Source organism: Podarcis cretensis (genome assembly GCF_951804945.1).
Source record: "Podarcis cretensis genome assembly, chromosome: 3".
NCBI lineage: Eukaryota > Metazoa > Chordata > Lepidosauria > Squamata > Lacertidae > Podarcis > Podarcis cretensis.
In genome coordinates this window covers 63,349,838-63,375,229 of record NC_137172.1, presented here as the reverse complement: position 1 = coordinate 63,375,229, position 25,392 = coordinate 63,349,838, and the positions used below count along the sequence as shown (strand labels likewise).

The 25,392-nt window shown below is 44.3% G+C and overlaps 1 protein-coding gene across 1 annotated transcript; it reads left to right on the top strand.

Annotated features, from left to right (window-relative positions):
• Positions 1 to 250: 250 nt before the first annotated feature.
• On the top strand, positions 251 to 24,899 carry TNFAIP3 (TNF alpha induced protein 3). Its single transcript, XM_079971238.1, has 9 exons — positions 251 to 703; positions 6,832 to 7,144; positions 14,945 to 15,135; positions 16,098 to 16,245; positions 16,714 to 16,884; positions 17,444 to 17,624; positions 18,960 to 19,888; positions 21,431 to 21,660; positions 22,710 to 24,899. The coding sequence occupies exons 2-9, from the start codon at positions 6,847 to 6,849 to the stop codon at positions 22,992 to 22,994; spliced, it is 2,433 nt and encodes an 810-aa protein (XP_079827364.1). The 5' UTR covers positions 251 to 703; positions 6,832 to 6,846; the 3' UTR covers positions 22,995 to 24,899.
• Positions 24,900 to 25,392: the final 493 nt, after the last annotated feature.

Below are 25,392 nucleotides of genomic sequence, written 5' to 3'. Positions count from 1 at the left end.
ACTGAACGGAAGTAAAAAAATAAAAAAGGATTAACGCGGGTAGGAGGGGAAGCCCAAGGTGATTCATGTGGGACAACCCCAGCCTGAGAAACGCAAAAGAAAAAGGAAAAAATGGGCGGGGAATTTGCGACGGTCATCCGTGCGCGTGCGCTGACAGAGACGCAGGCAGGGGAGGAAGTCACGTGCTTGTACGTGCTCCTCCTCAGGCGTCGCTTGCTCTCGGGGCGCCCCCTGGAGGGGCTCTGCCTGCAGCGCGCCGGTCGCTTCCCTTTGCCCTGGAAGCAGCTGTTGTTCTGGCAGGCAGGCAGGCAGCTGGTGTCACATGTCGGAAAGTCCCTCGGCCGTGGAAATCCCCGCATCCACACTCTGTGTGTGTGTGTGTGTTTTGCTCCGCATAGTAAAACAGCGGAAAGAAAGAACCACACGCAGACAGCAGGAGGCGGCGGCCAAAGCAAAAACAACAACTGGAGCAGGAGCAGGAGCAGGAGGAGGGTGAGGGGGCAGCTGACAAAGGCGCCTCTGGACCAGCCAGCACCCTCGGACCAGGCCAGCAGAGATCCTGAAGCTTCATCGCGGGGAAAGGGACGGGATTCATGGCTCCCCCGAGCCGCATCTCTCCAAGGCCGGCTCGTTTGTGCTGAGAAGGATTTACTGGCGGAATCATTCGGGGGTCACTGCCTCCCCCCAGCCCCCAGCTCGCCAAGTAAGTCATTTTCGCTTTGCAGTTTGTGGGGTTGTTCGCGGGGTCGGTGAGGACGACGAGCCAGCCTGGGGGGGGGGGTGTCTATTTTTGCTTGCATTTATGGAGATGCTGCTGGAGAGATGCGCATCTCTTTCCTTCCCCCACCCCGATCCTCCGCCATCCTGGGTTGCGTTTCTGTTTAATGCGAAATGTGTATAGCATCCAAAAGAGAAGGAGTTCTTAGTTAGTTTGCTCCAGTTAGGCGCAAACAGCGAGCAGGTTAGTTCTGAGGATGCTTCGGTAGTTTCGGTTATTGCTTGTGTGTTTCCATTAAAAAAAAAATATGCTGTAGAGTTTCCTGTGAAGACGAATTGATGGTTAAACTACTCTGTGAATTGTACTTCTGTGAGGGGAATAGAGAGGGTCTCTTAACAACTCTCAGCTCCCTTAAACTTCAGCTCCCAGAATTCTTTGGGGGAAACCATGACTGTTTAAAGTGGTATCCTAGCACTTTCCTCGCTCTGTAATCTACACAAGCTCAGAGACTTTATTACTTTACCTATTCTAGAAGTTCAGTACTGAAAGCAACTTCTGGGCTTGAACCCTGGCACAAGTATGCCCTTGCAACAAGTGCTAGACGCATTCAAGTAATACTTGTTTGTTGCATAAAGTTACATAACTGCATGACAACTCATACAAACAGTTATGAAATATGCATTATTTCCCATTTTTAAAGCAAAGACTTAGCTTATGCAAGTCTTTGGACACTGCAGTATGTGCATTTTCGAAGTAAAACCATTAGCTATTTAATTCTAATGATTATTTATTACACCACAAAAAAGGGACATTGAGGAAGAACATGAGCACCATTCATACTAATCCAGATTTTTTTGTAACATCTCCAGGCTGTAATCCTGAACATAGTTACAAGGGAATCGCCAAATTATTTGTGTTGGAAACGTGCATAAGGTTGCATTTTCAGGATTTTTGTTTATTACTTTGGTTATTTAAAGCAATAACCAACCCCCTCGCTTGAGCAAATTATTTTTTAGCGCCTCCCAACAGGGCTTACATTCATGAATCTCCAAACTTTAGATAAAGAGAGTGGAACTTTCAACCCAGATACAGACCGGACCCTGCACTAATTAGTCCTAGCTAATGAATTTTATGTTAATGGGTCCGCAGCCATAGGTGTTAGGGATGCCGTTTCACTTTCATATCAAGGACTCGACGTGGAGCATAGTACAGTGGTACCTCGGGTTACAGACGCTTCAGATTACAGACACTTCAGGTTACAGACTCCGCTAACCCAGAAATAGTACCTCAGGTTAAGAACTTTGTTTCAGGAAGAGAACAGAAATCGCGCAGCGGTGGCACGGCGGCAGCGGGAGGCCCCATTAGATAAAGTGGTACCTCATGTTAAGAACAGTTTCAGGTTAAGAATGGACCTCCAGAACAAACTAAGTTCTTAACCCGAGGTACTGTACCACTGTACTTTTCTCTAACTGTGTTTGAAAATGCTTGTAGATGGTCAGACATGGATTGTCCTGAGGAATGTATATTACCAGGACATAGATTATGAGACCATTTTTTATCCTAGCTCACTGTTGTCTATGTGTGCTTTTCTACATTAACTGGCAGCTTCTCTTCAGGGTTTCAGCCAGTTTTCCCAGCCCTGCCTGGAGATGCCAATCCCTATGTGGGACTTCTTGCATGCAAAACGTGCGCTGTGCCATTGACATCCAGCTGTTTCCAGGAGTGCCCCAAGAAATTTGCAAGACATGGGACTTGTAGTCACATCTGAATATTCCAACATTACAAATATATGCATTCACTTTATTACACACCCTTAAACTGCCATCCAAGACACACTTATCTGAACATAAGTCACATTGATATCAGTGGAACTTGCTTCCAGATAAACTTGTATGGAACCAGACTGCAAGATATAAAGTTAGTACTGAAAAGCAGTCTCCTCCTGCATGATGCCAATGAGAAAATAATATCCAAATAATGGGGTCAATACCTTGTCTGTAATTTCTGTGGCCACTTTCTCAACACCTTGCGTAATTTTATACACCTCTATCATGCCCCTCTTACTCACCTTTTCTCTGTACAGTACTAACCCCCCCCCCCCAAATGTAGGCATTTAGGACTTTGTCCGTGAGTATAATGCTTGTGGCTAGAACTGTAGACATTTGAGACAGTTCAGTGCAAGGATGTAACAGGGTGGGGATATCTTTCGGGATGTGGGATAAGATTGGCTGGTGAGTGAGGGATATGGCAACAATCTGGTTGCAGCATATGACACCCCATTGATCTCCAAGTTTGATTCAGCTGATCTGACTATGTGAAAAATGAACACAATGTTTTAGCTGCAGTTCATTCATTTTCAGCTTTGTATTCTTGCTATTAAAAAATCGCACCTGGACATTCATGTTGTTGTGCCCATAACCTAGGCGTAAGGTGCCGTTTAGCTTCTAGCTTTCATATCTCGGTTTCTAACACTGCTTTCAGACAATCTCAAGGTCCATTGTAGGAGTCAGCAGAAAAAGATATAATTCTCTAGTGGACTCGCTTAATAAAAACCACTGCGAGCCTCTGCAGTAAATGCTTTTTTTTGTACACTGTGGACCCTAGCAATGAAATATTGACCGGTGCTTCAAAAAATGAACATGCTCCCTTTCAAAATGACAGTGGCCCTTTGCATGTTTATTGTACCTGCAAGGTGTTTTGTTTGTTTTTTCAGCATCTGTATGATGTTGCCGTTATCAAAATTCCATTCCATAAAATCCAGATTAAATGGGGAAATAATGTAGGGTGGTGTTTTGATAAGGATAATGTTGTGGGGACAGTGCACAAAGCCTCCATTTATGAGCTGCACAGTAAACGGCCCAGCTGTATAACATTTTGCCTGCTTTACTTGCCCACATTACTTTGTGGGCATCATGACCTGTGAGGAATAGAGTTGGGTTGTTGTTTTATGGCTTCCGAAGGCTCCAGTCCTATGCACCTTTTGTTTGGTTTATTGGTTTCTTCCATGGAACTCAGACTGTCTTCCGCAGAGTTACTGGGCAGCCTGACCAGGCACAGTCTTGCTTAAACTGGATTTTGCAGTCCTGGCTTTTGATCCAGTGGACACATTTGCTAATGTAGGAGTGGGAGAGGCCATTTTAGCTAATTCCTCTTTCCCACTTTCATCGCCGCCACCACCAAATTTTGTTCCAAAGAGTTGAGAGACCATGTCTGGAAGGTGGTATGGGAAGCTGCAGGGGGAATGGGGGCTCAGGAAAAATGGTCACCCCTCTTCTTAAATCAGAGCCATCCACTAGGAACAAAAGCTGCTCTGCTTGTGGGATGCTATTATTGTAGTCTAACTTCTTTGCAGCTTGATTTGGTTTTTAAGTTGTTGTTATCATTGTAGTAGTTCTTATAGTCACGGTTTTAAAACATTCCTATTAGTGAGATTTCTGTAGACGAGTTGGTGAAACGTAAGTTGGTAAAATTGGCTGAGAGTCTGAGGGTAAGTCTCTGGAAGGAAGTCTCATTGAAACCAGTGGATTTACTCCTCAGTAAACATGTGCAGGATAACCCTCATTGTTGGATAACTTCAAAATGGGCAGACGTGCTCCAATCCATAGCACATGTTGCACTAAGGAGGAGAACAGCTGTTGGCAGAATAGGAATGTTAATTACGTAGTGTTCTAATTGAGCTTAACAAATTGGATAGTCTATTATTACTTAACACTGGAAACAACCAGTGCTTGTCCTAAGCATCCCTTACTGATGTCATCATCCTTTACACATACAAACTTTACCAGGGACACTACTGACTCAAAATTGTCCTTTTGTGTTAAGTACTTGCAGGATCACATCTTTCATTTGAACATGTTAACTGCATACACATCTGTTCACTTCTACAGTTCAAAATGCATAGAGAAATGTAATGTGTGTTTGTAGCTCAGGGAGTCTAAATGTGCATAGGATTCCTGGACAAAAAGTATTGTGGAAAGGGAACTAGCACCGGCATTATAGTTATGGGGCAGGATGTGGATTTGATCATACTTACAGTAGGCCCCCTAAAATCAGTGGTTAGTCTGCTGTCAGTGGGTTTACTCTTAAGTATGATTGAATCTGGATCAAACCCAAGCTATTGGTTACTGATGCTTTTCCTATTTTTTTGTTAATAGCTTATTGGCCACATTCATTCAGAAGAAAGTCACATTTATCTTATTTCCTTCCAAGTGACTTTGGATTAGTAGTTTGCACAGTTCTTAACTATTTTTCCATTTTAGGGCAGGTACTGTTCATCTTCAGCTGCCTTCCATCCTATTATCCTTAATACCTTGTTTTGAAATACATGTTTTTCTTTAAAGTAAAAAAAAGCAACTTTTCACCATTTCTAAGTAATGCTGTTCTGAGTTGGTGGGGTGTGTGTGTGTGTGTGTGTGTGTGTGTGTGTTAGGCTGTATATCTGGGTCCCTTCTAGTTCCTGGATCCAGGAGGATGAAAATCCTGGAATAGCCAGCTTCTTGGTGAGTTAATAGCTCCCTAAGTATGGGTCCTTAGGGTAACAAAGTGGTTTTGTGCCAGAGGGCAAAAGAGTGGGTTCCCCTCCCTTGCCTAGCTCTTGGTGAGGAGGACAAGGGCCAGAGGTATGTGTGAGAGAGCGGAGCTAGAAGCAGGCTGCAGGCAGAAGCTTGGGGGCGGGGGAAGGTGCCTGCTTTCTACTTGGAGCCAAGGCTGTGGCTATGGAATAAGAAAGACCTTCAAGGTGTTAATGCTGTGAACCCCTCCATCGTAGGCTTAGTTTGTATTTATGTGTAATAAACCATATATAATAAAGACACCACAGTCTCCACTGTCCCTCATTCCAAGGAAATGGAAGCCTGGATAAGCACTTGGAACCCATGGAATCTCACACCGCTCGGAGATTGGGGTGGTGTGCAACAATACATTTTGCTACGTTTTTAGTAGCAAAAATGCCTTTGTTGCTGTTAAGCTTTGCAGGCTTGGAGAATAAATAAATAAAAGTTCCAAAACCTAGAGAAAGGGGAGAAATGAGGGAAGCAGTGAAAACGCAACCTTTTAGGTGCATTATTTGTTGTGCAGTCTTGAGTGCTACTGCTGAGAGCAAATGCAAGGCCAATTAAAATGCGAGTTCTCACGGTTCCTTTATCATTGGCCTATTAGACTAAATAAGTAGCCTAAACAAGGAACCTGCTTATTTATTTAAAATATTTCTTAACTACCTTTCATTAGAAGATTCCAGGGCAGTGTGGATAAGTGTGAATTAGAATTATTCACATGTCATATGAAAACAGTATTTTTTTAAAAAACAACCACAGAGAGGACAAAATAGTAGACAGGCTAAAACCAAAACCTGAAGAACAAAGAAGACAGTTTTGACTAAAATAATCCATATTGCCTATGTAGTGCTTCAGAACTGAAGGAATGAACATTTTTTAAGGTTATTTGAACCAGTTACTCAAGTACTAGGTGGGTATTTTCCTACTTCTCTAAACTATGACATGTAATTATCCATGTCGTCTAAATAAGTTCATTGTGTGTGGGGTTTCATGCTGTATATTGTAAGACGGTTCAAGAAACCAACCTATGCCATGTGCTACAAGCAAAGCTCCCCCACTCCCCGAAAAAAATCCAGCAGAAAAAACCCAGAGGCTCTAGTTAGTTTGATCATAAGGGGAATATGGAATGGAGAAACAGACAGGGGGGATTCTGAGGTAAGAGGAAATTCTGCCGTCATCTCAATAGATTTACAGCTGAGTAATCCAGGCTCTCCAGTTCTGCACCATTGGGCACACTGCAGTTCACTAGCTCTAGAATTAACACAGGGCACTCCTCTGATGCAGATTTCATTTTCAGTAGCAGGTGCCTGTTTGATTAGTATTTCTGATAAATTGGTAGTAAATGTGAGTGGTAATTTTAAGACATCCATACCAAAGAAGCTTCTCATTGTTTCTGATGCACTTGTGTCACAGAAGCTATTGAGGCTGAACTTCCTGTTTTAATGTAATTTATGAAAAAGGTCTGTGTTTTGTGCCGAATTTGGGGTAGGGAGGGGAAGGAGGATTTAATGATAATTATTTTAAAAACCCTTCATTTACTAGTGTTCTTTCCTCTTTTAGGTTTCTTCTTGCAAAATGGCTGGCTCGCAAATCATTCCTCAAGCTTTATACTTGAGCAACATGCTGAAAGCTGTGAAGATAAGGGAGAGAATGCCCGAAGACCTTGTCAAGTGCACCAATGGAATAATCCAGCATTTTAAGACTATGCATAGATACACCATAGAGATGTTCAGAATGTGTCAATTTTGCCTACAGTTCCAGGAGATGCTTCAAAAGGCCCTTATTGACCAAGCAACTCAAACCTCACTAGAACGTCAGAAGAAACTGAACTGGTGTCGAGAAGTTAAAAAACTTGTGCCCCTGAAGACAAATGGTAAGCCAGGCTTATTTTCTCCTTGTTCTGGCAGGACAGAAATAGCATCTGCTTCATTTGTTACCTCAATGGACCTTGAGTGTGCTTAGTTCAAATTGCATTTAAAATTAAATTACGAAGGGGCTGTTTTTCTCTTCTTTTAAGTGAAATGCTTGCCTAATGTCAAACTAGTGCATAGATGTATATTAAGTTAACTTCATGGACTTACGTACTGTTGCCCTAAAGAACCTTCCTGGCTCACAGGCAGGATTTGCATACTTTCTGAACAATGCTGCCGAATGTGAACAAAAATACACTGATCTGGATTGTATATATTTCAGTGAAACATACAAAGAGGATATACAAACGACTGGAACATCCTCTGTTTGTGTTTCCTCCACTTGTTATTTATGACACTTCTTTTTACCCTCCAGAGTTGCTCTCATTGAACCAGGAACTGGAATCAATTGGTTCTTAGTGTTACCTTTTATCCATGCAACTATTAGATGTATATCAGGTTACACATTTGTGAAATCCTTCTTCCAAGTTACTCAGGACATGGTGCATGCTGCATAATTCATTTTGGAGAGTTTTAAAAACTATATATTTGGGGCCTAATTTCAGAACATTTTAATTTTCAAGTCAGTTTGATAGCCAGTGAGTGGCTCACCCACTCTTTATCAATTTAAAGGTAACTTTAAATTACTCCACATGATAGCAAGTATTGTTTGATATACATTCACACAGTTGGGTCACTATATTGTTGCTTTGTGCAGAGTAAATTGCCATTTTTGTATGGTGAGCCACTCCATGCAAAACATTGGCCTTGTGATATAAGAATGCAAATATTCACGTATGTCTGTATTTGTTAAGATATCCTGATTTCAGTTATCTTGAAGGCTTTAAAGACAGGGTATAAATTTTCAACACAATTAAAGAGACAGTGAAACCAGTTTCATGTGCCCTATGAATGTGGCCTTCAAGGCATGCAGTGCATTGGGTCATTACATGCTTCTTGCCCAATCAGGTATTAAATTAATTCTTGGATTGATGGCGAAGACTCTGTCTCCAGAATCCTGAATAGTGCCTTCTTTATACCTGTCCTGATAGGACTTCCGTATAATAATTACAGATCAGGGCACTGACAAATCTCTTCACTGGTGGTGCCCACCACTTCAGTGGGTTCCAAGCTCATTTCTAAACTTGGGCCCTGTTTCCAACGTAATAAATAAATCCAGTGTGATGTCTGAAGCAGCAATTAGCACAACTCTGTGGGAAGAAATGAGTTAGGTGAACATCTGGAATGCCCAAGCACAAGTTGCTGCTTCAGATATGACATCAGTAGCGTGGAAAGAGGATGTACGTCGCTGACACATCCCCTTTTTGACACTTCCTGCAATGTCTAGAGCCACCAACAGCTTTCATAACTTTTTACACCTCCTGAATTCTCCTCGTTGTACAAGTTGTTCTGTCTAAATTAATATGGGCTAAATGTTGCTAGACAAGAGGAAGTGGTGTAATGAGGTGTCCTCTCAAGAACAGTTTTGCTCCCTCCTACCTGGACAGTGCAGTGCGGCAGCAAGGTCAGGCTATGCAGGTGCACCAGCAGAGCCAGTCTAGGGCTCCTGCTGCTGCTGCTGCTGCTGCTGCTGCACAGAGCCCTGACCTCACCCCTCTGCTATCCAGGTAAGCTGCAGCAACACAACCACACGGAGGGCAGCTCCACAGCACCTCGTGTTACCAGGACTAAAATAAAACTTAACACATATGCACCCAGAAGATGAGAGTGATAACATCTGGGCATTCTTTTTATTTATTTGCCAGATTTATAAACCATCCTTCAGTACACAGTAATCCCTGGACAGTTTTCAACATATACAATATCTACATCATAAAATACAAATATTTGATATGCTTCGTTGGGAGAAATGGTAGGGTAGAAATTTAGTTAGATAATTATAGTAGAATGACTATAAAATCATATCAAGTGAAAGGGCAGAGCAGCAACTCAAGACCTTGAGACCAGTTAACATCAAAACCGCTCAGTTCATTCAAAAGCTTAAGAGAGTAAGTGTTAGGTCTCAGGTGGTGGATCAGGACCTCTCACTGGACTGTGGGAACTTTAGGAGTGGGTCACTTGGGGCCCTTCCAGACTATTGCTGTTTTTGTGTGGGATTCCGTCACATCCCAGCAAATCCAGGTTGTGCAATTCAAGCTGTTTGGAGCTCTTGCACAACAAACCCACTTCCCCAAAAGACTGAACTTAATGATAAGGAAAGTGACAGGAAAATGCACTGGAACATGTGGGGCGACACTTGCTTTGACGCAGTGTCTTCTAGTCTCCCCACAAATAAATCAGAGTGGTTGGTCATCTGCATCCATATTGGAATTTTTTTAAAGATAATTTAATTGTTTTATTATTCCTGTGTTTGCCACATGTGATGCTTTGTGAAGAAGGGTGGGATATAAATTTACTCATTTATTAAATGAATAAATTTATTGAATGTCATCTAATCTTCGTCAAATACATCAGTATGAATGCTGGGTAAACAGGTAGTCTGCAAGCACCCATGTTGTCCCTATAGATGCTTCACTTGCATCCAAAGAAAGGCAAACATCTTTGCATGGGCTCTTATTTAAAAGTAGACAAGTCGCTGTTCTATACTGGTATTCCTCTACTTTCCCTCTATGAGAGATCCTTTCGCTAGAGCCCTGAAACAGAGTTTCAGGTTTCTGAGCACGTGTTAAAACCTGGACTACACTTCCTTATCTCTAATGTGCATATTCTGTTCTGATCGTGTGAACTATTGAACTATTGCATTTTCTTTCAGTGGCCCGGCTTGCACAGCGCAGTAAGCCAAACTATGGCTTCTGCAATGTGTTGGGTAGTTTTGCCCTTTCTGTCTTGTGGGTAATCTCTCTTTTCCTTCATGAGCTGTAGCCAATAAAAGGACCAGAGAGGAGCAAAGCTTTTGTCACCTTCTCCCCAGGAGCCCACACATCCACACGCAATGTGTGAACACAGCTAGAGTGTTAAACTACACACTTACTAGATGAGAGTGTAACAGTAGTGAAAGATCTTCTACTTTGCATCACTTCAAAGTAGAGTAATAGAGAGAAGGACTTGGGTTTTTTTGTTATTTTAAACCCAACTACTGGATTTTTAAGAATGGATCCTGGAAAGCACAGACCCATATGGGTTTGTTACTTTTGTCAGGTGGTTGGGGAACAGTTCCAGTTCCAACCTTTTCCCCACCTCCACCACAAGACTTAAAGGAACGCCCTATTCAGCCCCTCCCCTAAGAATAAAGAAGGAAATTTGCAAAATAAAACAACCCGATCCATCTCCTTTGCACATGCATGCATCTTTGTAAGCATGGAATGGATCTTGACAGGCGTTCTGCTGAGTCCCGTCCCTCCTGTGCTTCCCATCAGAAGCCTGGATGAAACCTCACTTGACTGACAGTGGGTGGGCTAAGGGCTCTGTAGAATGATATAGACGGGACCCCTGTCATGCACACAAAGGGTTCTCTCCACATGGAAGAGGTGGTTTGTGCCCTAAATAAATAGTAAAATAACTAATAAGAAAAGAAACAGCAGTTTCATCATAGCCAGTAGCATTGCATTTGGTCGTTCGTACAGTCATAGATCCATTTGTAGGGGCTGTAGCTCTGTGCCCATTTTGAGACCCAAGAAATAGATGCATGTGTTATTTCATCACAAATAATTTTAGCAAAAGTGTAGAAAGATTGCATACAGTTCTGGGAATTTGATTTCAAACATGACGTGCATTTGAGGATTGTATTTTTAACGTAAAAGATTGGAGGAAACATCTCATTTTAAAAAGATTCCAACATCTACTGACTAGCAATTTCGCTTCTCTAATGAATAGGCATTCCAACTTACCCTAGCCACGCCTACTTGGAAAGTCCACTGTGTACTTCACAGTTCATGTCTCTTCATCGGAACAAGAAGTACAATAGCTGTTACTCAACTACTAGTCAAATAGCTTAACACTGGGGAATTCCAAATGCTTAGGGAATTTTGAACTGGCGGTTCAGTGTGCAGAACTGAAAGCAAGCGCACACAAGGAAAAAACCCTCTTATCTTTGCTCTAGATTTTGCAAAGGGAAATTCTTTACAGGATGTAATAATTGTCCTACTTGTATGCCATATTTTTTATGCTTGGTAAATCCAGAAGACTATAAATCAGCCTTGCAAGCATTTTTTTTGACCCTTGCATTTAATATCTATTTTTTGTTTGTTTTAAATATGATTATGCAAAGACAAGCCAGCTTTCTGAGTTGTGTTATATAATTCTGTTTAAAGCAAAAAAAGAAAAGAGTAGTATTAAGTGAGGACCTACCCCTTTATAAGAAATGCTTCTGTTTTAGCACTCGGGTGGGCAGAGGGTGTATATGCCACATAGCTCTGTCCTGCACCCGCAAAGCTATCCTGCTTTCCTCGGCAGGGTTTAAATAATATTGCCAGTCAGGTTGAAGGAGCTGCCAGTCTGGTTGGCTTCTGTACATGGAATAGGGTGAGATGTCAGGTTGTATCCAACTAAGTTTCTCTCAGAGTAGACCCATCAAAATTAATACAAACAAGGTTGTTGTTGTTTAGTCATTTATTCGTGTCCAACTCTTCGTGACCCCATGGACCAGAGCATGCCAGGCACTCCTGTCTTCCACTGCCTCCTGCAGTATGGTCAAACTCATGCTGGTAGCTTCGAGAACGCTATCCAATCATCTCGTCCTCTGTTGTCCCCTTCTCCTTGTGCCTTTCATCTTTCCCATTTATTTCAGTGGTTCTACTCTGAGATGGACTAACATTTGGATACAACTCACCATCTTGTCTTTTTCCTTTTGTCCGGCAGCAGAATACATTGGGACTGGTCTTGATTTTGGTAGAGTGGAGGAAAGGATCCTGCTCTAACAAACCAAAAAAGAGCACAAGTCAGGAACGTGAAACTGGGATTTGGTTGGGGTACTGTTTACTTAGGCCTTTGGTGCCATTTTTCAAAATGGAATGGAATGTTGGTGTAACCACGACAAAAACAAGTGTCTCGTTAAAAACCAGGCAAAGGATTCCTTCTGTTGCTTGACACTCCCACCATTCTCCTGACATTCTTCTGTCCCAAAACAGTCATAAATCTGTCGCTGCTGCTTTTAGTGGAAGAGTTTGTCTTCCCAACAATTTGATTTCAGATACAGTGGTACCTCTGGATACGAACAGGATCCGTTCCGGAGCCCCGTTCGCATCCAGAAGTGAACGCAACCTGCGACTGCTTGTCTGCACGTGCTCGGGTCGCGATTAGCCACTTCTGTGCATGTGCATGACGTCATTTTGACCGTCTGCGCATGCGCAAGTGGTGAAACCCAGAAGCAACGCGTTCCGTTACTTCCGGGTCGCCATGGAGCGCAACCTGAAAGCGCTCAACCTGAAGCACATTTAACCCGAGGTATGACTGTATTTGTGGTTTTTGGTAGTGAGAGGGTAAAATGGTTCTCCCCACTGCAACCCCTTTAAAGGAGGCAGTCTGCCGCACAATCTTCACCTTTCCTAGCCAATTGGCTGCAGGATCCATCCCCTTTTCTGGGCCAAGAATGAAAGGAAGGGATACTGATTTTTCAACAAAAGTCATTTCCTCCCTCCGCCCGAGAGTGCAAAGTTTAAAGCCCTGTGCTTTACTGTAGTTCCTCTCCCTAAAGCAGAGGTTTTCAACCTTTTGAGTCCACGGCTCCCTTGACCAACTACATTTTTCTGCAGCACCCCTGTGCGGCTCAGGAGCCCAGTTATGTCACCCCTTGCCTGCACAGTTGGCAGCTGCGCACCCTTTTTCAAACACCCTCCCTTGTGGAATGTTCTCTCAGTCTCCTGCCCCAGAGAGACATGTCTCCTCACACTGTCCCCCAGGGGCCTGGGAAGAAGATGCCCCCTGGCTTAGTGGCCCATTGGAGGCTGGCCAAAGGTGAACTTGAGGCCAGCACCTTACCTTGGGAGGCAGCAGCAGGAGCAGTAGGCACTGCATGACCTGGATGGCAGAAAGACTCCCCTTCAACACTGGGCACTCGGCTCCCAGGCAGGCCTTGCACACACAGCAAGCACAAGAAAGGCCAGCTCAGTGCCTGCCTGCACAGCCTTCCACTTGTCCATCGATTCCCAACAGCAAGGGCTCGTGGATCAGCTGGCTGGGCTTCCTCACCCACTTGCTTGCTTGCTCCGAGGCCGCCTCAGCTCTCGGCAACCAACACCCTCTTGCCAGCCCCAGATACACCAGGAGCTTGTAGCCAGGGCTGCTGCAACAAACAGCTCTGCAAGCCTTTGGGAGGCAGAAACACAAGGGGGCATCAGAGGAGGAAGGGAGGGAAGGAAAGAGGGACAGAGGCCAGTGTTGCCTGTGGCACCCTTGGCCATCATTCAAGGCACCCCAGGGTGCCACGGCACACTGGTTGAAAACCACTGCTCTATAGCAATCCCGGCAACATTTTTCCTCAAATGAGAGCGTTCTGCCACAAAGCCCATGTCTGGAAACAATTGGCTGGAGTGATCTGTGCCTAGAAAGTTCACACAGTGCTGCATGCATTGCTATATTTTTGTGAGAATTTTCAATGAGTGCCAGAAACTTGTATGTTTGACACAACCCAACTAACCACATTCATAGTAAAACAATTTCTTATAAATCCACTTTCTCTTTTGCTTCTCAATTTTCAGTAGCTTGTTTAGGAAGGAAAAGTCTGTGCCCATAAAATCTAGTGCTGATAGTGTTGACTAATGTCATCTCTGAACACTTTATAGAGAATGGTGCCTTTTCAGCAAAAAATAAAGTAAAATCAGCAATTGAATTGAGTATTTTCAGTCTGTACTTCCCCGTAAACCAGTGTAAACGGCAATTTACTGCCTGGCGTTCTCTGGTCCATGGGGTCACGAAGAGTCGGACACGACTAAACGACTAAACAACAACAAACAGCAATTGGAATAAGGAAATCTCCTCTAGCTGTATCATTAATTAAATGGACTTTCTTAAGCTTTGTAGTTATAGTCAAAACTCTAATATCCTTTCACCCTTGAATGCTAGCTATTGGGAAGTGGCTGAAAATTAAACTCAAAGAGCGTGATCCACATGCACAAATGGGAACTGTGCACTGAAAGTGGCGTAAGTTTATTTTTATATTGACATTTTTATAGGATGAATAGTTTCATCTGCGTTTTATATTCAGTCACTTCTCCATTGAGGGGCAGATTGTCAACTTTCATTCATACCAGCTGTCCACACTATATAAACACTATTTTGACGCTTTCTCTGTGTTTTAAGGATCAAAACCAACAAGATTTCTGCGCAGAACATTGGATCTGTTCTTGTTTTCTACATGTAGCATAATCCCATTGGAGTCGCATATTCAGAATTATCGTGTCTCTCTCTCTCTCTCTCTCTCTCTCTCTCTCACACACACACACACACACACACACACACACAATGTCTACCATACTTGGTGGGGGAATGCTGGATTAGAAAAATACAGCTATTTGTCAGTGTTCACTTACTCAGACTGGGAGCAGAAGAACAGACTACCCCATACTCCCAAAATTCAGAGGATACTAAGCCAAAGTAAAAATAGATTGCTTGAGGGGAGATTTCTAAGAAACGTTAATTGCTTCTCCAAAGCATTACTGGTTCGTGCAGAACCAGATATTTTATTTTTAATGAACTTGAAATATGTATGCTGTCCATTATGTTTTGGACTTTTATTTATTTATTTGTTTGTTTGTTTGTTTGTGTTTGTGTGTATGAAACAACTAACCCATTTCATTTCTCTGTAGGGGATGGGAATTGCCTGATGCATGCTGCATCCCAGTACATGTGGGGCGTCCAAGATGTCGACCTAGTCCTGAGAAAAACGTTGTTTAGTGCACTCAGGGAAGTGGACACACGCAACTTTAAACTGCGTTGGCAACGAGAAACACTGAAATCGCAGGAATTTGTGGCAACAGGACTCTGCTATGACACCAGGGTATGTTGGACTGATTTATGTAGCGAATAACGTTTCAAACCTTGGTATGGTTGGGCGGATTGTGACTTCCTGTGTATAATTACACAGGATGGGAGGCAATTATGGCAGTGAACTTAAGAAAGTAAAATTGCAGGGCTGCCAACTAGTTAAAACATTTTAGTCCATTAAGTTTACTGGATTTCCCAATTTATTAACGAAGCATTTCACTACTGTGGAGTTTCCAACTCAAGTAACCTCCTCAGAGATGGGTTATTTCCATGGACCACCCACCTCTCCAAAAGTTGGCATGTCTCTGCTCTTCCTGTTATGAAGAGGCGCTGCTAACACCCAAGCAAAACAAAAAACACCCATCCTGCTTTTTAGAAACATACAGGTAGACATAGACTTCCCATCCAAGAATCTACGTCATGTGGGGGCCTCTGCTCTTCTTTCTACAGGAACCTGCTGGTTGAAAGGATAAATTATCCTCTCTATTAGTTGCTAGCCCAAGTAGGCTATAGACTAGTCTTCTCAAACCTGGAAACAGCCAATTCTAGCTTCACATGTTAAGATGAAACTGCCTCTTTACACTGCCGTCACAGCTGCTTATTTGGATGTGGTGGTGGTAAGAGTGGAGTGGTGCAACACAGTTGCATTGGTGCCTCCAACTCACAGAACTATCGAGAAAATAAGTTTCAAGCAACCGCGTTGTTTCACAGTCCTCAAGTTGCAGGCTTGCAAGTAACCACTTGCCTGCTAGGCAAGAGAGCATTTGTAAATCAGAAGAGAGAATGCAACATCAAATCAACTGCAGCCGTGCCCTTTATTAGTTAGTGTTTCAGGTTCTATACATCTGGAATGCATATCGTATGAATTAACTTTCTCAGTATTCGGATAAGGAAAAATAATCTGCATGCAAGGCCTCCCAACTTGCATGATACTAACCCAAAGCTAAATAGATGTATTTTCTTTTCCTCCATTAGAATTGGGAGGACGAATGGGAGAACCTCATCAAAATGGCATCTGCAGAAACATCAGTCGCCCACAGAGGCCTTCAGTATAACTCATTGGAAGAAATCCACATATTTGTCCTTGTTAACATCCTACGGCGCCCAATCATAGTTGTTGCAGGTAGGAATGTGTCTTTTGCTTTCGAAGTACTGTTTGCAGTGGGCGATCCAATTTTAGTGTTGCACACCCATGCATTAAGAGCATTCAGAAGGTTTTCAGTCTCATGGAAGTGGAGGTGGGCAACCAATAACATGAAGAGCATCTCTGTTAGTGGGGATTGTTTCCTGTAAATTTCTACATTTCTACAAATTATCCTCTGAAAGAGACAACCACCACCCCCGGGTTAACAGTATTTACAACTTAAGAAAACACAAACACTGTTTATGACACAAAAAGTGTTGATGACCTCACTTATGAAAGCGATTTAGGATTTGGGTTTATTTGTTTTTACATCAGCTTTAATATTTCCTCACAATGAGTTATTGATATTCTTCTGATAGTTTGGAAATTAAAATGGAAATGTTTCCCTTGCTCTGTTGCTGACAGAGTCATGTTTGACTAAACCTTGCTTTTCTTTTCCTGAAACAGATAAAATGCTTAGAAGCTTGCAGTCAGGTTCAAGCTTCTCCCCTTTGAATGTTGGTGGAATTTACTTGCCTCTCCACTGGCCAGCAGAAGAATGTTATCGATATCCCATCATCCTGGCCTACGACAGTATGCATTTCACCCCTCTGGTTGTTCTGAAAGAGAGTGGCCCAGGTAGGTCTCAGACATTACCGGTATATTGTGTTCTGCTCTTGCCTTTAAAAAGGTAAAGGGACCCCTGACCATTAGGTCCAGTCGTGACTGACTCTGGGGTTGTGGCGCTCATCTCGCTTCATTGGCCGAGGGAGCCGGCGTACAGCTTCCGGGTCATGTGGCCAGCATGACTAAGCCGCTTCTGGCGAACCAGAGCAGTGCACGGAAACGCCGTTTACCTTCCTGCTGGAGTGGTACCTATTTATCTACTTGCACTTTGACGTGCTTCCAAACTGCTAGGTTGGCAGGAGCAGGGACGAAGCAACGGGAGCTCACCCCGTCGCGGGGATTTGAACCGCCGACCTTCTGATCGGCAAGCCCTAGGCTCTGTGGTTTAGACCACAGTGCCACCCTCGTCCCTTTCTTTGCTCTTTTATAATTCCAGTCAATTTCCATAACTACCTCTCTGGGTGGTTGTTTTTGGTTATCAGCCTTAGGGTCTTAATATTGCTCACTGCTGTGTTGTGCCTGTCTTTTCCCATTTAATTTACAACAATCCTCTTTTTTCCCCTTTCCATAGAGATCCGGGCAGTCCCATTGGTCAGCTGTGAAAGAGGCAGGTTTGAAGACTTGAAGGTGCACTTTCTAACAGATTCTGAAGAAAGGGAGAAAGAAAAGCTGCTAAGAGATTACCTGATGGTGATAGAAATTCCCGTGCAAGGCTGGGATTCTGGGACAACACATCTCATTAACGCTGCAAAGTGAGTCTTCATATTCTCACTGTCCAGCACTTAACTTGATAACAGATATTCTTAAGTTGGCAATGTATTCAGCCTCTCAGATGCCCTTTTCAAAGGGTGCATTCTCTGCTTTTACTGTGGCATTTAATCCCGGACAATTAAAAGATGTCTATAAGAACAAAACAAAAAACAAAAACATTCAGGCTGGCTTTGGAACATACAGAACTGATAAAGATCCTAACAGCTTCTGTTAGAAAACCAGTAAATGAATTTTCAGAGAAGGGCTTCCATTTGCACAGCAGGCATTCCCTCATCCTACCCCTGTGCTCCCCAAAATTGGCTTGGGGGAAGGGGTCAAGAGACCCCCCCAAAAAAAACTATGCCCAGGAAGATGGAAGGGAAGATCATTCCATTTGGCAAGCTGATATGCTTGGACAGATGGAACAGTTGTAATAGCACAGTGTAGAATTTCACTCAGAATAGCTGTCAGTCAAAACTGAGAGTCAAGTTCTTTCCCACTTAATGGGGAAGACATCCGGCACTGCACAGGGAGAGAAGGAGAGCCAGTTTTAAAGAAACTACAGCTTGCTTGTACTCTTTCAGCCTAGCCTAGCCCAGTCCTGTAACTAGGACTGAGACTATGTCTCTTTATCTTGCTAAAAGAGACGTTAAAGACCATTGTCAGCTTCATAAGTGTAGGCCAGGGGTCTGCAACCCGCGGCTCCGGAGCCGCATGTGGCTCTTTTACACCTTTGCCGCGGCTCCAGGGCGGATACTAGCGAGGGGAGGAGGCACATTGTGCGCCCCGACACTCCCCACTGTGGCGGGCGCTGTACTGGCTGTGACGTCACATGGGGGCAGTGCATGCGTTAGTCCCGCACCGTCCCGACGTCACCTTCCCGCCCGCCCGCCCACTACATTGTAAGGGGCATGTACACTGGTCACTGCATTGAAAGGGGGCATGCACGCTGGTCACTGTTTTGAAGGGGAGTGAAGAACACACACACACAAAAGGTAACTTGTTAATTTAACGTTTATTTCTATGAGGAGGAGTAATTCTGAGGGGTCAAACAAAGAAATAATAATAAAAAGTGACAAAAAAGTTATTTTTAAATGACGAGTTTTGCAGCTCCCAGTTTTTTTTTCTTCGCAAACGGGTCCAAGTGGCTCTTTTTGTCTTAAAGGTTGCAGACCCCTGGTGTAGGCTGTGCTGCTTTCAATTATGCACTCTTGCTGATGTAGGATGGCAGCTCTTCCTGCTCTCCAGTGTTATTGTGTCATCCCAAACTGTGTATAAGGTTTGCTGCCTTTTCCCCACCTGGTGATACCAATTCCTTTGTCTCTTTTGCCTTGAAGGTTGGATGAAGGAAACTTGCCCAAAGAGATTAACCTAGTGGAAGATTACTTCCAGCTGGTGCAGCACGAATACAAGAAGTGGCAAGAAAACGCTCAGCCCGCTGGGAGGGAACTGGGTCAGAGGAACCAGGTGGAACTGAACTTGCCCCAGCTGTCGCTCGTGGAGGCAAAATGCGAGACTCCCAACTGCCCTTTCTACATGTCTGTGAGCACCCAGCCTTACTGCCATGAGTGCTTTGAGCAGAAGCAGCAAGGGAGCAAGGCGAGGAGGCAGAACTTCCGGATTGGGTCTGAGAAGCCCCGGACAAGTAAATCCAGCTCACCTAAGAGCGAACACCGCGAGCCTGCCGCACGGACATCTGAAGAACCAGTGTCAGGGCCTCGCTCTGCACCCCCCACAGCCCCCAGCCTTTTTCTGTACAGTGAAACCACTGCCATGAAGTGCAGGACCCCCGGCTGCCCTTTCACCTTGAACGTGCAATACAATGGGCTCTGCGAACGCTGCTACAACAACACTGCAGAGCTCAGTCCTTGCAACAGCCCAGGCGAGCAGAGGCCGCCAGACCAGGTGACCTGCATGTTCTGCCTCAAGGGCGCCAATAGGACCTTTAATGGCATGTGCAGCTCTTGCTTCAAAAGGACTAGAGACCATTTGTCAAGTGCCAGCAGCTCAGGTGTCGCACCTTCGGGCCATCAGAGGTCCACATCGGACCCCACCCATCTGTCACAGAGCCTCCTTCAGCAGGCCTGCCATACGGCAAGCGGCAACAGCGCAGCAGAGCTGCCACCGCCGCACCCTCCACCCCAGAGACCAGAAGACTGGAAGAAGGGAAGCAGGAAGTGCAGGAAGCCCGGCTGCAGCTTTTTCGGGACTCCTCAAAACGAAGGCTTTTGCACACTGTGCTATTTTGAGTACCAGGAAAACAAAGGTGAGCGTAAGGGAATGTGCTTCTCTTCTCCTTCACCCTTACAGAGATTTGGGCTGGCAGGGAGATGGGTGTTTGCGAGCAGTGGAACGGAAGGTGCTCCTGTTCAATCTCAGCTTGCAAGGAGATGTAAGATGCAAACAGAACGAAGCAGTGAGATGAAGTGTAATTCTAAAGCATTAGTAATGCTGAACTGCAAGACGGAATGCAAGCCTGCAGTGGAAAAGCTCAGCTTACTTCCAGCTGCATTAGTCACTTATAATATTGAGGAATTCCAGTGCACTTTTCATGTTTTGCTGAAGTATGCAGAACAGCAACCTAACCTCAAGGGTCTGCTGTATTGGGGATGCATTTAGTTACCGGGGCATGTCCCCAGAAAGGTCCCTAGATTCCTTTCTGAAATCCTGTTAGAGATTCAATTTAAAAGTTCACTGTAGGGTGCGGGTGGAAACACGATAGAACAAATTTGATAGTTTCCTAAGCAGCTCTCCAGAATGGCAAAATGTACATGTTCACTGAACAAACCATTTAAACTGCATTGGAAAAATTGTCTAGTCTGGATTGAGGCAGGGGGGGCATGTAAGGGTTAAAGAGGAGAAAATTCTAGCCATAGACTAGAGCAGCTGATAAGAGAGCAGCTGAATAACTTGCTTGAACATATATGAAGTCAGACTGTGGAGTCACTCTAGCTCAATATTAACTTAACTGGTTGGCAGAGGCTCTCCAGGTTTTCAATTAGGGGTCAATTGGGGGGGGGGGTCTTCAGATTCCGGGGATTGTTCCTGGGGTGTTTTGCAGGCCATGCTGTAACACTGAGTGTTTTAAAAATGAATCCACACAGTTCATTTTTAGAGTTGTAATTGTGTGGCATGCAGAAATTCAGACAGTCCTTCTTTCCCATTGCCGTATCCCAGTGCTAGAAGGCACACCTGCTGAAAATTGCTCCATGTTACAGGGGCCTCCTGCAAAACAAGAACACATCCTTGCTAGTATATCTCAAAAGGGACCATTTTTAGCCTCTACAGTTCATGTAACATTGCATTCAGTAATAGCCAAGTGATGGGTAAGGTGGAGCACAGACAACAGTCCCTTTTCCCACTCTGTGTTTTCAAAGTTTGGTTGCCGAAGTCACAGCTCAGTGGCAGATGTTGACCACAATAGGTGGAGGCAGAGCTAATGAGAGGCAGAGCAAGCTACTTCTAGTTTTGCCTCCATACCATCCCTTCTGAGTTCTACAGTGGCAGTACCGGGACAAAGGAGGTGGAAGCTGACAGCCAGGGCCCACACCCTGGACTGGTTGGAACTAGGAAGGCAGGCTGGTTGGGGCTGGCTGTGATTGACTGAGAATGGTGGGGCAGTACCCTGTTCACCCTAATGGACCAGTCATCATTCTTCAGTGGGTCACAGGTTCATTCCCTGGCATCTCCAGGTAAGGCTGGGAATGCCCCCTGTCTGAAATTCTGGAGATTCACTGTAGAAAAGACTGAGCAATGGCAGCATCCTGCATTCCTAAGTGACCACTTTCTTCCTTTGCTCTCATCATAGATGCTTCGGTGCCCCATCACAGAAGGTCTCAGCGGACTTCTCCTGCCTCAGGGCGCTCGGGAGCCTCAGCTGCTGTGTACCAGAACACCGTTTCCTGCCTGGGTCGAGAGTGTGGGACAATCGGGAGCACGATGCTCGAGGGCTACTGCCAGAAATGCTTTATAAAAGCACAGAGCAAGCGGCTGCGTGAAGCCAGAAGAACCGAAGACCAGCTAGTGAGACAATCAGAGGTCAGTCAACATAATGAAATCTTTCTCCCCGATTTAACTTTTTGCCTTTCTTCCTAGAAAAGTCTTTATGAGTCCATTTTAAGAAGAAGGGAAAATACACTCCCATTATCATCCCTTTATGTTAGTAGTTTATTGCCTAGGATTCTAGAGATGATAGATACAGGCCCCTGAATAACAATAAAAAATTAAAACCTGCTTTTATTATCTAACCAGAAGAATGCTACATCCAAAGCATATAGAAGAACAGGGGGTTATTTCTGTAGCTGTTCTCGGCAGTGTTAACTCCTGTTGATATTAACATCTCAGAAATTACCCTAGTGCTGGTGCTGCTCTGTCACAATACAGTGGAATGGAAAACGTACATAATCTGTATCGTGTGTGAGAGAGGGGTGGGTGGGAGAGGGAGAGAGAAATCTGGCCTGTACCAAAACTGGAAAACCTGAGTTTTTAGATTAGCCTAACACCAAACTCTTTTAGAAGACCTAGCCCAAGTCACTGGGCAATTATTCTTTGATCCATTCTTCATTTTGCAACCATCAGAATTGTCAAGAAAGTGTCACATACTTGTAATAGTTTTCCTTTTGGAACTAGAAGGGAGCAGTCTACTAGTTCTATGCAAGCCAGAAGCAGATTACCAGGTGGAGATTTACTGCTGCATTTGCTTCCCAGCTGGTGCATCTCTGTTGCTTATGGGGAAGGGAGAGGAGGTGAAGAGGTCAGCGCAGTGCAAATGCACTAGCAGGAGCAATGGGTCATCTTGGCTTGTGTCCTGCCCTCTTTCCTGTAAGCCACAGTGATCCACCTGCTACAGTGATCCACTCTGCAAGCCACTTCTCATGCAGCCTGTGTCAGTGTCTTATCCAAGGCACTTGCACAGAAGCAGCATGATTGTTTTCTAACTTAAAAAGCACACCACTGCTTGTTTTCGTTTTGGTTTTCACCTTTGGGAACTTCTGGTCAATAATATGACATGAATAAAAGTAACTAAAGCTCAGATAAAGGCTGTGACTGTTACAATTAGACCTGACAATGTTCTCCATTGTTTTTAGCGAACAGGACAACACAGAGATTTACGCCAGACATTCCCAAGCTCTCAGAAGCACAAGTGTGCCACAGCTTCTTGTAGGAACAACTTAGCTTCCAGGAACGGGGAACTGTGTCCGGAGTGCCTACACGTTGATCAGCAGGCCCAGTTGGGGGGAGCTCGGGGGGACCCTCCAGCAGCTGAGCTCCCCAAGGAGCGCTGCCGAGCCCCTGCCTGCGACCACTATGGCAATAACAAGTGCAACGGCTACTGCAACGAGTGCTTCCAGTTCAAGCAGATCTATGGCTAGCAAGAGAAAATAAACGCCGGCTTTTACCTTGTGAAAGGAAAATGGTGCTAACTTCCAAAACACTCAACCCAGTCTCATTCACAGTCTGTGGAAAAAGTACACGTGACTTTGTGGCGAAAACAATAAGCTGAATTGTACATGTACATGTACACCTGCTTGTGTGTGTACGTACAAATGCACATTGTGGCAAAAAGAACAATATGCTCTCCGGAATTCTGTATCCTGGGACAGAAACACAGTTTGCAGTTGCAGGATGCTTATGCCGAATACTTGACTACAAACTCCTTTCTCAGTACTCTGACTTTGTTCTATGCTAATACGCAACCATAAGAAATGAATAGACTGTGTTTCTTGCACCCTTCTTTCTGCTGATACTTCTCTTGCACACTGTCTGAATACTAAGCGTTCAAAATCCAAGGAAACCTGCCTGAGATGAAGGGTTTCCTGCACTGCAACTACCACACAACCTGGGGCTTGTTGTCCTTGAAAATGCTCATCTCTCTACCAAACAGAGTCTGCTGGAAGCCATGAATGAAACAAGGTTATTAGCAAGTCATGGTAGAAGCCTTTAAAACTTGATTGTTTGGCTTTAAAAAAATTTATTTTAAAGAAACTGGTTTTGTTCTTTCTCTCTTTGTTCTTAACCAGAGTTTCATGCATGTAAAACAGCAGTCATCATCAACAACTTGGGCCCGTTGGCCACTGTTTCTCCATTTCATAATCTGTGTTTGCTTGTTTGCTACTAACCCTGCTGTCATAATTTAGAAATATGGAAGGCAGCTGGGTACGCATCTCTTCCAATATGAAAAGTTCCCCTAAATACATGCTGTTCATACATACTTGCTGGCATAGGACAGGGCTTAGGCTAGAATCATAATGAAAGCATAATGAAGATGCTCAAGGGTGCAATCCTAACCCCACTTACCTGGGAGCAAGTCCCACGGAATTTCTTCAAACGTGCTTCCAGGTGGACATGGTTGGGATTGTTCTGTTAGGCACGTTAAGACCCTGTGCTCCATGCAAACTGTGGCTGGCATCTGTCTGTCCTGGGGGACAATGCAAGAGGGCGCCTACAGTGGTGAAGTTAAACAGTGGAGGAGTTGCAGTGCCTGCTGTGACCAGTGTATGTCCCTTTTTCTCTGCCAAAGAGAACATACCAGGGGCCCACTTAGCCGCTTGCTCCACTTGCCTGGTAGTGCATTTTAGATTCAAATGGGAACCAAGCCATCCAAATCTCTACAGAACCGAGTGGGAAATGAGGCTTTAATTGAGCTCCTGCATTCTCATGTGGAGCAGGAGCTGGCAGAAGAGCCGGGCTCAGCCGTTCCCATTTCTCCTTCCCTGATTGCTGCTGCAAAAGACCTGTGAGTGAATCCCATCTGAAGGGAATGGATGGAGTGCAGTTTGAAAAGTGCTGCTTCTGCAGAAACCCTGTTGATTACCATAGTGTTTGGGACCAGCTTTTCAAATGGAGAATTTCTCCTTGCCATTATCACAAAGCCACTATCAGATCTGCACGAGTTAGGCACTAAATAAAATGGCACCTGAAGCTCCACAGTCTAGAACGTCCTTTCTTTCCCCACCTGGCCTGATGAGTCTCTTGCTTCTGCTGTGCTGCTTGTGCTTCTACTTTCATATATAATCCTTCCATAGCTCTCTCTTCTCCAGCCCCATTTCCTGTGAAAATCCTACACCCTGTTTTGTAAACTTTGTTAAATGTGAAGACGTGTTAAAAATATTTATATTATGTATTTCAGAAGTGTAATTTTTGAATTTGCACAGTTTTGTTTTTAAGTATGGTTACTTTTTATTTCATTTTACCTCCAAAGCTGCGCAAGTGTATAACTGTGGGAGAGGGCGGAAGGGATAGAATCCAGTGGTAAAAATAAATTATTTAAGGATTCATTGTTCTTAGTGTTGTTTTATTTTTGCAGTTATTGCAATTGCTATTCTTGGAACTGTCATTCCAGTCTAGCAGCTGTTGTCCATGAGTAGATAAATGTGCTCACACAGCTGCCCTACCAGGAGAGGAAGCACCAAACCACACAACATGACCACCTCCTAACAGATTGTCAGGAACATTGGATCTAACAGCTTTATTCACCTGTTTCCCCAGAGGTAGAGGAAAGTAGGAGAGGGGTATGCAGCAGACCACGCTAGGAATGCTGGGGGAGAGAGAGATTTTACACTCCCTCCTCCTTTGAGATAAAGCTGTGTTTATAACCCTGGGGGCTATAACCCAACCTATGACCTTTTGTCCCTGCACCAATTACAGTAGCCCTATTTAGGCATCAAAGAATGTAGAAGGAAGCAATACAGAATAAAATGGGCCATGTGCACCTGCTTCTCAATATCCTTGTCTCTGCTGGCTCCAACTCAACTTTTCCACACTGAGTGG